Source organism: Microchirus variegatus (assembly GCF_963457635.1).
Source record: "Microchirus variegatus genome assembly, chromosome: 4".
In the NCBI taxonomy this organism is placed as follows: Eukaryota; Metazoa; Chordata; class Actinopteri; order Pleuronectiformes; family Soleidae; genus Microchirus; species Microchirus variegatus.
In genome coordinates, this window is record NC_139805.1 from 15,044,872 (window position 1) to 15,058,373 (window position 13,502).

The 13,502-nt window shown below is 39.1% G+C and overlaps 1 protein-coding gene across 1 annotated transcript; it reads left to right on the forward strand.

The window, feature by feature from the left end:
* Positions 1 to 360: 360 nt before the first annotated feature.
* Positions 361 to 6,224, forward strand: atcaya (ATCAY kinesin light chain interacting caytaxin a; the record flags this gene model as incomplete). The annotated part of the gene is made up of 9 exons (XM_083888069.1): positions 361 to 437; positions 3,428 to 3,486; positions 3,562 to 3,822; positions 4,330 to 4,503; positions 4,595 to 4,697; positions 5,341 to 5,472; positions 5,577 to 5,663; positions 5,864 to 5,962; positions 6,185 to 6,224. The coding sequence occupies 9 exons, from the start codon at positions 361 to 363 to the stop codon at positions 6,222 to 6,224; spliced, it is 1,032 nt and encodes a 343-aa protein (XP_083744195.1).
* Between the last annotated feature and the right edge of the window lie 7,278 nt (positions 6,225 to 13,502).

Here is a 13,502-nt window from a genome sequence, read left to right on the forward strand (position 1 = left end):
CAGCCACATAAGTGGGAGGATTAAGGAACAGTGAGGGAGGATTAGGTTTTGAAAGTTGTCCCTGACACTTGTCTCCTGAATAAAATTTGGACATAATATTCGACTTTTAGGAGAGAACTCAAGTCACATGCGTCTCACATGAGCTCCTATGGGCAGGGGGATAAAAGCCATGTGACCAGCAGTGTCTGCCCCGATTTAAAAAAAAAAAAAAAGAGTCAAATCCTTATACAAATTCAAACGTGTCTCTGTGGTGCAGCCACTGAGCTCACTGTCTATAGTGCTGTTTTATCTGACATTTTCTAAATGGGTCTTCATTCATGAGTGTTTCCACCTGCAGGCCCCTGCTCTCCTCTCTGAGGGATGGGCACCACAGAGGCAACTCTACGAATGGACAACATGGAAGTGAAAGATGAGTGGCAGGATGAAGACTTCCCCAGGTGGGTTCCTATGCATTTCTACTGGTCAACTCTCTCAGATGTCCATTTTACATTAGATGTTGAAACAAAACATTAACTGAGAAAAGCAGTTCTTAAATAATCTCTTTGAGCTGTTTTATGCTTCCTGTTCCTCTCCTTTGGTGTTTTACAGCAGTTGGCATAACTGCATCTTTCTCTTATCTCCTTAGTTTGTGTGGGTTTTAATGAGGGTACGCAACTCATTATTTAGTCTTAAATGTGTAATTAATTACTGATTAATGTTTTGTTTTACATAGACTGTTTTTGTCAAGGTGTATTCTTAAAATATATTCCACACAGTGGAGTAGCGGCCAGCACTATTGCCTCATAATAAGACGATTATCAGTTAAAATCCCAGTTCGGCCAAAGGCTTTTCTGTGTGGAGTTTGCATGTACTTCCTGTACTACCTTCCGGTTTTCCGCTTTTCTCCCACAGTCCATAAACATGCAGAGGTTAATGGGGCACTTGTGTGTTAAATCAATCAATCAATCAATTAGTCAGTCAGTGAGACTTTATTCATGCAGAGCAATGCATCTCAAATTGCTTTGTGGCAGATCTCAACAATAAGTGATGAGAAAGCACCAGAGACTAAAAAATACTATAATAACTGACCAAGAGACAGCAGGAATAGAAGAAGAAGAGGAAATAAACAGTAAATTAAAATGAAGATAATAAAAGGATATACTCACAGGTGTCATTTCAATGTGAAAATATGTATAGTCATGTTTGAGCAGTGACCTTCAACATCATGTTCACAGTGAGAGGCTCTAAAATAAGACTCCTGATAGATGATCTGCCACAGTATGAATAAACAGAGGGAAAGATGGATGAAGGAAAGACGAGTACACAGTGAAGATGGCTGTAGAGACAGAGATGACAGCGTGTTGTTGACTGGATGTTCACAGGTTTTGAATTGAAAAAGCTTGACAGGTAGAAAAAGAACACGAGGGGAGGTGTGAAGACAGTTTCTGCTGAGCTCCATCCTCCTTCTCCTCCTCCTCCCTCCTCCTTCCTCTCTCCTCCTCCTCCCTCTTCCCTCTTCCCTCCCTCCTCCATGTGATGAGAATCAGGAAGCCAGGGAGCAGGTGCAACGCCTGTCTGCAAATGGTCTCAGTCCACGTCATGTGACGCAACAGCAGTCACGGCATCAACAAAACAGCATTGCCAGGAAAATGGTGGGAGGTTTTGGTTGACGACGGAGGAATAAACAGCAGCAGCATATGGATTATTAAGGCAGCGTCAGAGTGATGCTCTGCTCTAGCTCGTCTCCCATCAGCTGAGGAGACGGTGGATGATTAAGCAAACCAAACACAAAGATTTGTGAGATTAAAAAAGAAGCTTATTTGAATCGACTTTAACCAAAGCAGCCTCTGTACTCGCTCCAGAAGGTAAGCGTCACTGCTTCATCCTGCTGTTGATGTAGCAGAAAGACAATGCAGCTGCAAACGGGGGGGAAACCAAAGGGATAATCATGCTATTGTTAAAAAGAGAGTCTGTTGTGTGTGTTTTTTTCTGTTGTGTGTCACTTCATTTGTGACAAAGGAAGCGTTGGACTATTAATCGCCGCAGGCTCCTCTGGGGAATAGATTCAGACTGTTCACCAGCGCCTGTGTCTCTGGTCCAAAGCCAGTGTTTTTGGATCAGGAGGAGGAGGACACACTGTCACGCACTGTCCTCCTGCAGAGGGGTTGGCTGAAGCGGTTGGCTTTCACAGGAATGCAGATAAAAACCCACCTCTGCTGGAAAACACTGCACTGTCACTGTCTGCAGCTCCTTTTGTCCATTTAGCTGTTACATCTCTGTTTACACTTGCTCGCTCTCATGTGGTGTTGTTGCTGATGGGGAACACGTGTGAGTGCATCAGCCGTATAACGTGCGTGCATTCATTACTTATAAACAAACACACACACACACACAAGTAGATTCACTTCTCCTTCTGTGCAGGTTGTCAACAGCACAGCTGCACAACCTAAATATATTATTTTTTTCTTTTTGCCACACATTCTGTCTCTTATTTCTTGTCCCTCCCCTTCCCCTTTTTTCCTCCCCCCAGCCTCTGCTCTGCCTGGCAGCTCTATAATCTTCATCTCTCCCCAGTGAGACATTAATTACCACCTCTGTCCTCCTGAGCTTGTTGTGCTGTTCACTGCTTTGCCAGATCAGTGTCAACAATCGGTGCTCGTGATCAAATGGACGCCATCCTTAATCACAGTGTTTCTGTTTTATGACGGGGGGCCACTTAAAGACCGTGTTTGAAGACGAGAGTTCAGAGATCAGAGAGGACTAAACTCCTCCGAGGCTGCTCATTGTACAGTGTCAACACATTCAGATTATGATCTGTATTTGCACCAGAAATTGATCTCTTCCTTTGGCCATAACTTGCTTACTACACCCAGAAAATGTCATCAAAAATCTGCTCACAAACAGATACACGGACATAACCAAAAACATAACCTCCTTTAGACGAGGTAATGAATCGAGGCAAACCACATTTGAGGTTGCTTTTATTTGAAGAGCCAGTAAGTTGGTCAAGAGGCAGGTGCATGTTTGAATTGCTTTCCTGAACCTTGACTCTAACTTGATATATTTTGTCTTGTTTATCCTGTATTTTGCCTACATGTCGTATCTTATCTTATCTTATCTTAGGGTTAGTTAAAAGTACAAGTATCTTACCAGAAAATGGCTTTGGTAGAAGAAGTCACTTTTTTATAATATTACTTAAATAAAGTCAAGTAAAAGTATATGATATTTACTGTACTTTGTATCAAGTAACAAAGGTAGTTAGAGGGTAGTAAAAGTTCACAAATGATTTAGGAAATGTAGTGGAATAAAATATTCTAGCAATATAAATAACAAAGTAAAGTATAGATGAATTGTGTACTTAAGTACAGTAAAAAAAAGTATTTGTACATTACAACACTGTACTGTTACCACATTCTTGAAGGACTTACCTGTGTATGTTTCTCTCCAGACCTCTGCCAGAGTACGAAGACATGGACGCCTCCTGTGGTCTCACAGATGACAGAGGCTGTAAGTATAACATCTTCATGATCACAGATGAGTCCAGTCAAAGTCTCACCTCCTCTCCTTGTTTTGGTGCTGTAGCCCCCCCTAACTCCCTGAATGTGAACCCACCTGGAGGAGGAGGAGGAGGAGGTGGAGGAGGGTCCTCGTCCAGCCGTAAACGTCGTACGTTGCTGGCCCCAGACATGAACCTCTCCCTGGACCACAGCGAGGGATCTCTGCTGTCAGACGACTTCCTGGACACACCGGACGACCTGGACATCAACGTTGACGACATTGACACTCCAGACGAGACAGACTCGCTGGAGTTCATCACCAATGGCAACGAACTAGAGTGGGAAGGTTAGGAGAAGTATACATCTGTTTTAACCCCTGTGATCACATATTATAACACTGATCCTCAACTTGTTCATAACTAACATTATAATCAAACTAAGTTACAACTAAAATATTGAATACAACAAAGTTGTACTGGAATTAGCAGTTTTTAAGTTAGAAAATGATCTGCCAATGTCGAATACAAACAAAGGCCAAAATTGACATAAATGAATTACTTGACAGATTCATTGGTGGATCACTGTTCAAAGTTCTGTCTAATCTGACTCTTATGTTACAGGGTTCTCTAGGACACTCTAAATGAACATATTACATATTTTGTTATATATTATTAGTCAGAGGCTTGCCAATGGAGGAATATCATGTATTTATAACATTTCACTCTGTTGTTGGAATTACATATATCCAATTTCTCTGTTAGTTTGAAATAACCTGCAAACAGTTAAGTATGAACTCAGTAACTTAAGTATTGTTTGATATTTAAGAGGAGAATGTGTCTTTGTGTCTGTACAGATGACACACCGGTGGCCTCGGCCAAAGCAGGTCCATGCAACAGCTCAGCAGAAGTGGATGAAGACGGGAACGCCCACAACGGACGCCTCTGGAGAACAGTGATCATCGGAGAGCAGGAGCATCGTATTGACATGCAGGTCATCAGACCTTATATGCGGGTCATCACACATGGAGGTCAGTGAAGGGGCAGACTCAAGGAAGAACAACAGGCATCACTGTCAGACCTGAGGTAACTGTTGCTGTCATTTGTCCGCACTCTCAACAGGTTATTATGGAGAAGGTCTCAATGCCATCATCGTGTTCTCTGCCTGTTACCTGCCTGACAGCAGCTGTGCAGACTATCACTACATCATGGAAAACCTCTTTCTGTGAGTTTTACTTTTCAATGCAAAGTTTGAACATTAAATTGTGGGACTGGCTTCATGAATACATTGATTTGTATTCAAACAAATTGTGTTTGAACAAATCTATTAGATGATGCAATGTGGTTTTTTTTGTTTTTTTTACTGAAAATGGTATTTTGTATGCTAGGATGATTATGTAGTAGTATAATGCAGTATGTTTTTCAAATGAAATAATGAAATAAAAGACAAGAATAACCAATAACATGAATAATATTAAACACAACAATATTGCAACACATAAATAAACAGATCTAAACCTGACTAAAACAGAAATCTATTAATCTCGCCCCCTTTTCTACATTTTGTCTTAATTTAATGTTAAACAACACAAACATAAAGTAACATTGTCAATCGTTCTGGTTTGGTTACCATAATATTATGTCTTTATATTATATGATATATTATATTATATTATATTATTTTATATTATATTATATTATATTATATTATATTATATTATATTAAATTATATTATATTATATTATATTATATTATATTATATTATATTATATTATATTATATTTTATTATATTATATTATATTATATTATATTATATTAAAGTCTTCCATTTCTTGTGTAAAACACACCTGCCCTCTTCTTCTGAAGGTATGTGGTGAGCAGTCTGGAGATGCTTGTGGCTGAAGATTACCTTATCATCTACATGAACGGAGCCACTCCTCGCAGTAAGATGCCTGGCATCAGCTGGCTTAAGAAATGTTACCAGATGATTGACAGAAGGTGATGAAAATCATGTTTGTTTTAGTTTTTTTTACTAGTACTTGGACATTTTAAAGCAACTCTCTGCTGAATGAATGCACTTACTGTTTGTGTTGTGATGGCAGACTGAGGAAGAACCTGAAGTCTTTGGTCATCGCTCATCCCACGTGGTTCATACGCACTGTCCTGGCTATATCCAGGCCCTTCATCAGGTGATACACACAAACACTAACATAATAATAATAAGTAAATAGACTTGTATTGACTGAAAATTTTTCTAATGATGTTTCATTTGTTACCAGCTCTTCGTTAAACCTAAAATACATATTAGAAGAGCCTGCTTTTCATCCAAAGGTTCAGAAATATGAAGCAAACCTTACTTATGTTGTCATTCTCTCATAATTCTCCACAGTGTGAAGTTCATGAATAAGATCCAGTATGTCCACAGTCTGGACGAACTGGCAGAAATGGTCCCCATGGAGCACGTTCATGTCCCAGAGTGTGTGGTGCAGTAAGTACCTCTAACCACTAGATGGAGAAAGTGAGCTGCAGGCAGCAGTTTTCTTCTGCTGTGATTAAAAAATTGTGATGGTTCATGTAAATCTACTGGAGGACAAATTAACTTGTATCTTAGTAAAGTAAAGATGAATACATTTTTAATGTTGACAGTAAAGTGTGTGAAATGACTTGTGAATTAATGATATAAGTAATGCACTGTCGCCCTTATTTTCAGATTTGACGAGGAGAGGATTAAAGTCAGGAGGGAAAGGTAACTGAGCAGTGGTTTGAACACAAATTAAATCTAAAGCTTAACTGTTTGTCTGCACAAATGTTTTTATGAGCAACAACAGCTCAGCTGCTCCACAATAACTGTGTGTGCAGAATGGAGCAGGAGCAGAAACAGCAGGAGCATCAGCAGTCAGTCCCACAGGAGACGATGAAAAAGTCTGCAAGGTGACGATGGTCCTCATTGACGTTCACGCTCACACATTTGATATTGTCATGTATGTATGGAGACTCTCATAAGATCTTTGTTCCTTTTTGTTTTCTTGTTTCCAGGCCAAAGTCAGTGCTTGTGGAACAAGGCTTATGAGAAGCGAGGGCAGAACTTTGCAGGTGAGGTGAAGTTTTCTGCTTTTTGTTTGCAACAAGGTGGCACTGTGGTTTGACACTGACCAACTTCACGTGACATTTGTTATTTCCTCCTAAATGGCTTCCACACTGCAGTGTATTCTGTTCATATTGATTAATTTTCATATTTTAGTGCAGGGATGCGATTCACATGCTTTCTCTACATGGGTTCTTTGTGATACTACAGTGTATTAATTGTAATGCAGTATTCTAACAACATACCGTATTAAATGATACCGCAGATGTTCTGTATCATATGCCACGACATGAATTAAAGTGTGAATATAACTCAAATTCACAGTCACATTTACTGTTAGCCATTACCAGATAACCATGTCATTGCACTGCATCGTCAGGGAGGGATGTCTGTCTGTCTGTTTTGTGCTTTTGGTAATATTCTGTACGCCTTTGCTCACCACGTTAGATGAACTTCTTTAGAAGACTGGTTTTATGCATCATTTCCCCCCCTGAAGTCAGTTTATCTCCACTAGAGTTTAGTTTAGCTATAACCTAATAATCTTAATATTTCCTCATCGTGAAATTTTGCTCACAATCTTACAATTGAAAAATTCGACCAATTATACTTCCTCTTAATACGATCAGACATGTAGTACATAATCTTCAAAAACCAAACATATAACTTCTCTTGCCATATCAAAAACACTTGTGTCACGTTAACACAAAACACTAAGCAATACTAGAGAGGACAAAAAACTCATGTCGCACTCTTTATCTGTCGCAAAACAAAACAACACTTTTGACTATATCTGCAAATGTCCTTCCTTCCAGAAGTTGATTGTTTCCTTTTGGGTCTAAAATGAAGGTGAAATTATGTGAAAAACACTTTCATAGACTAAACAACAATTACAAAATGGGTCACAATAAGCTTTATTGTCTGAGCAGGCTGACACCAGCTGGCCTGAGGATACAAGGTCATGGCAATGAAATGCCAATGATAATAGTTGTTGGTTGTGTTAAAAGCAATGATTCGTGACCGTAAGACAGAACGCTTTCACATTTCTTTAGTGTTAAATGCAGTTGTGAAAAATGTCCTCTTTTAATGTTATTACCAAGAGACTTGGTGTCAGTTACATATTGATTCCATTAAATCCACAACTGGATCCACCCATTCATCTTCTACTGCTTTATCCTCCACATGAGGGTCACAGGGGTTGCTGGTGCCAATCCCAGCTGACATAGGGGCTTAAAGGTGGACAGGTCCCCAGTCCATCAGAGGGCTACATAGAGAGAGCGGATTATGCAATTTACCCCATTCCCAAATCTGTATGTTTTGAACTGTGGGGGAAAACCAGAGAACCCGGAGAAAACCGAAGCACACACGGGTAGAACATGCAAACTCCATGCAGAAAGGCCCTTGTTCTTGCGAGCCAAACATTTCTGCCGGCCCGCAATTAATTACAGTTGATAGTTTTAATCCAGGAGCTACTAAGCTTGTTAAATGTTTATTGGACATTACTGGATACAAACCAATAAGTGTAAACTATAGAACTACAATCTGGTCATTAAAATTATGACAAATGGGATTTCTTTCTGTTTTTTTTCCTTTGGCGGCCCTCAGTCCAATGTTGGGTTCCTAAATTGGCCCTCAGGTATCAAAACTTTGAGAACCTGTGCACTACACCAACCGTTAATTCACAAATTAGATACGAAGGACATCTCGTAAAGTGTCAGCTGTGTCAGCCGTTTTTGAGTCACTGTTGCTCTTTCAGTCACTGGATATTTTCTTCTTTCACAGACGTCTGGTCTGTAAACCCTGGAGATGGTTGTGCTTTGAAATCCCAGTAAATCAGCAGTTCATGAAATACTCAGGTCAACAACCATGCCATGGTCAAAGTCACTTAAGCCACTTTTCTTTGAACTTCAGCAGGTTATCTATATATGTTAATAAGCAGTTGAACAGGTGTACCTAATAAAGTGGCCGGTAGTTAAACATCATTTTCTTACTTTGACTCTAATTTTAATGTTTTTATTTAACTTTATCCACTAGAGCAACATTCTAATAGTGCCACTTTGTTGTAATCGTCCACAATATTTCCCTTCTCTTGGTGCAGGATGTGACAGAAGACTGGAGCATGACATCTCTGATATATATCCCTATAAGAAGCAGACGACCATCACTACTGACCATCACACGTCTACGTGTACTCCCTGGTTTAATCAACTGAAGATCACCGTTATCGTTTTTCCAGTCAAAATGGTGAATGATCCATCTCTCTCTCTCTCTCTCTCCGTCCGCTCTGTCTGGAACTTTTGTCGTTCGTTCTTCCAGAGAGCTTCAGACATCACAGGTTTAAAGATTGATTAGAGAAGATGCTGTGCTGCGTTGAACTGTTTCTTAGTGGAAACTGTTGCTGAGCACATTCTGTTCATTACCTTGCTGTGTGTGTGTGTATGTGTGTGTGTGTGTGCGCGGCACTGTGACCTTTTGACCTGACGTCATAACGTGATCCACATCATCATGAGGAGGAGGATAAGGAGGAGGAGGCTCTGTCAGGACCCGACATGGACATAAATGATCATTCTACAATTAGAACAGAAGAAAAGGAAGATGACACACGTTTTGGTTTAAAAATTCTACAGCTTGTCATTGATGCAAACGTAGATGTAGGTCCAGTTTTTAACAACATTTATGACCCGACAAGAGGGACGTGTGATAGAAGTATATACAGTATATATATAATGGTGGTCTGAACTGATCAGATGCCTTCGTCTCTATTATTGCATTTGATTTGCCGTATCCTGAGTCATTTTCAAATGCTGTCTTTTGCTGTATGAACAATTGTTCCTCTTGTGCTTCCATCTTCACTGTAGCTTGTGTCATCACGTGCTGAGAAGCAAACAAAACAAAAACCTGAGACGTGAACATCTAAAAGAATCACATGGCGCGACACAAGCTATTTTGTCAATGTGTCATGAACTAGCGTCCACACAAACAGATGTCACACATCACGATGATGTGTTTTGAATAGTGAAGCATCTCATTAAAAATACTTTCTATATGTGTGAAAATCAGAGATAAAATCTAATGAATAATGTGTGACATCTATAGGAAAGTGACACATTTGATTTTCAAGCTCTAAAATGTAGTGCATATTTTAAAGAGAGAGTGTTTCTTGTTATATTTTTTGATTATTAAGGGTGAGCTGAGCTGTATTATACGTCTGATTTTGTCATCTTTTTTTTTTATTATTTTTGCCGGAAAGTTTTTTTTAACCACTGACCATATCAACTCTAATAGAAAGGGCCCATACTAAGAGATTCTGATAAACCTAAGCTGAGTCTCATTTTGAAATGTAAATGTTTTGTTTGCATGCATATAGCTTCTAGGGGACAGAGCGTCCTTTATTTTTGTCATTGACTTATTGTAGCAGCAGAGATATTTTATTTTTGTAAAGAACTGCACACTGTGTTGCCTGTTACCTGTTTTATTCTTGCACTGTCGTCCCATAATGTTGTATGTGTTACGTTTAGGAGGTGATGAGTCTTCTTGTAGAGGAGAATGACTGTCGTGTAGTTTATAGCTGTTGTAGTACAGCATGCATCTTTCATATAGGACAAACCAAACATCGTCTTTTTTCCTCAAGTTGTGATGTTTCTCTTGTTTTGTTGCCTTTTCATTGTGGGAACGATACTTTGACGTCATATAACAGAACAGTTACATCAGACATTGTCATAGCGAGGGCTGCTCTGTCATTTTTTATTTGTTGTTGTTTGATTGGCTGAACTGAGTGCCTATTTTTGAACCAAATGTTGAAGAGAAATCCATGAAAAACTGAAGGAATGTGAAATGTAGCCTTTATGTCTTTTAGTTATTAGGATTTCATGGTTCAGTCTGTCAAGTTATAGCCATTGTCAATGGCAAAGTTTGCATACAACTGAGGGGAACTTCCCGAAATTAAAATCTGAATTCCTCATTATTAAAGCACAATATGTAGATTATTACTAATTGTCTGCCTACCATTTCTCTGCTGTGAAACATTTGCTCAGATTCAAGTGGTGTTAGTGATGCTTATTCTGTTACCATGATTGATTCTTCCATGTAAATAAAAGTGAATAAACCATTCCCTCTGAGTTCAGTTATGGCATCTGTTTTCATATTTCTAGTCCAAGTCTAGTCCAAGATTTAAAATCATCACTAATTCTAAAATATAATAAAATCAAAGTAGCCAAGTTTGCAGTAACAAGACACACCTTTTTATCTGCTGTTGATTTATGGTTCTTTCAGAACAAACAATGGACATAAGGACATTACAGCCTTTTAATGATATACTGCATTACTCAGATGATAAAGTTAAACGACATGCAGGTGTCGACTGCACGTCTTACACAAAGACTTTTTCTTTTCATGGCTCATAAATCGTAAAAGTCAAGCAGTAAAAAAAACAACATTTTCCTAAGTCCATTTCCTCCAGACGTCCTCCAAACCTGCTACCATGTTATATTTATTGAATACAACGGTCTGAATCTTTCCTTGAATTTTATTTCCCCCATTTCAAGAAAAAAGAAAATGAAAGGGTCTTTATTGTCATTATAATGTTGCACAACGAAATTGCATGGTTGCACGGAGGGTTGATCAGAGCCGCTACGACCAATGAACCTAACCTGACTGCATACATGGTTTGAGGAAAGCCCAAAAGACACAGACATGACCAGGAAACACACCCAGATCTGGCTTTGCCAGGTTTTTACGTGTGTAAAAGGACCAAAGGCCAAAGTGTAACAAACCACTCCCTTTCCAAAGTGTGTTAGGAAACTACGGTGGCCATCACAGACTAAAAAAAGGATGTCACTACTCCCTCCTCTCTTCACCATCACCACCCTCACCTCCTTGACCTGGTTTTTGAGGGCGGACTAAGCTCCCACATACTTCTGTCTGTGACGGTGTGAGGCAGCCTCCATACATATTATATAAGTTGATATTAAATATTCTTATTCTAAAGCTAGAACACATATACATACTTATGGATATATTCAATGTCGACTAATCAATCCCACTAAATGTTTTAGTGTAACTAAATGAATGAGGACATGATCAGTTCCTACAACAAAGTGAACAAATGACATACAGTCATCTGTGTTATCAATTTCCACAAAAATCCACATCTTTTTAAGTTGCTGCCCTGACTTTTATTTGAGTTAAAAGTGGCCTCTAAAGCATGGTTTTATAAAGGAAAGTATACACATACGTGCTTGAGGACAAGCCTCTGTTACCTTATGGCTGCCTTGTTACACGATGCCAAAAATGCCCAAAGCTTAAGAGCTGTGACGGTTGTTTAACGTCAGGATGCACAAAGCCACTGCCACTCAAAACGTCGCTGTCCTTTTTTGGAACAAGACTTGAAGTCTTGTGACTTCAGCCGATATAAGATTGTCGGCCGTCAGCCCTCTCACACTTCTCTCTTACAAACTAATGCTGACGGAGAGACCCAGACTATTGACCTCTGACGTCTGTGACGGGATTCACATTGCACAGTCACACACACACACACAAATAGAACATCCATGCCACCCACCCACACACACACATAGCACATTAATATATTGTGCTGTGCTTGTTATAACTCCAACTGTGTGAAATGCAGTATGACCAGTTTAACATCACAGACATTGTTAGAAATTGCCAGAAAAGTAATTATTTAATCAAGCAATCGATTATTCTCTCTTTTCAGTTTGTTAAATTTTAAAAGCTAATAAATAATAAAATCATTATTATTTATTTATATAATATATATACAATATACTCTGTTTACTTTACAGATATATATATAACCGTGTGGGACTGTTGTACAGGATAGTTGTACTTTAACTGCAAAACACACATAGTGTGCGCATATAAAATTAAGTATAACTGCACTGAGAAAGAGAATGATGTCTCTCTTCAATTCTTTCTCTGTCAACTTTTCACCAGCTACAGTCACAGTTTAAAGGGTTAATAATAATGAAAATTGATGATAATACGCAGGCAGGCATTGTATCATATCATATCATAGCAACGTTATCATAAATAAATGATATATAATTTAATTTGGTCAAGGTAAAGACAGATGGATTTTCCAGTATGATATAAGCTAAACCTTTATCATTAGTCCCACAAATAAATATAAATGATTCTATTCTATTCAGTTCTATATTGTATATCAAGCCCCTCTTGGATCAGAAACACATAGAAATACTCCCTCAATGTTCCAGGTTGTGAATGGTGATGTGTGTATTTAACAGTAACATCATGGTCAAAATACCTTTTTACACCAGGTTCTAACAGACATGTGCACTCACCCACACATTGCTAGATATTTTCCATATCTACCTTATCCCATAATCTCTCATAGCTGTCAAAGGTATCAAGGGTCCATGGTCCCCTTTATCTAAAAACACCAAAGGTCTAAAAAGCCACGTTTCTTTCCTTTTACTCAAAGGCTCAAGGCCAACGGTTAACGACTTTAACTGTTCACATAATCTGTAAGTAATCCTGCATTAATCAGGTTTAACTCACTCCAAACTAAATTAACTAAATAGTGGCTCCTACAAATATTATTTTCTCAAAAGTAGTAGTTATTATTATTATGGTCATGTCTCATGTGTCTCTCGATCATCATCAGTGGTAGTTTTCCACAGCACCTGGATCATCATCATCATCATCATCAGCTGCACAACATTCACGGCCTGTGATTGGCTGTCGACCAAAACTCTTCGCGGCCCCTGATTGGTTCCCGCGTGGAGGCACGTACTAGTGGAAAAAAAAGAAAAAACTAGCGCGAGGACGTCCCGTGCCCGCGTGCTTGCTGACGTCATGCGACGCAGCGTGAGTATAAATGACTGTGACACAGACACGAGCTTCATGAGAGAGACGCTGTGTTGTAGTCCAGCCACGACTGAAACTTCTACACTTGTGTGAAGAG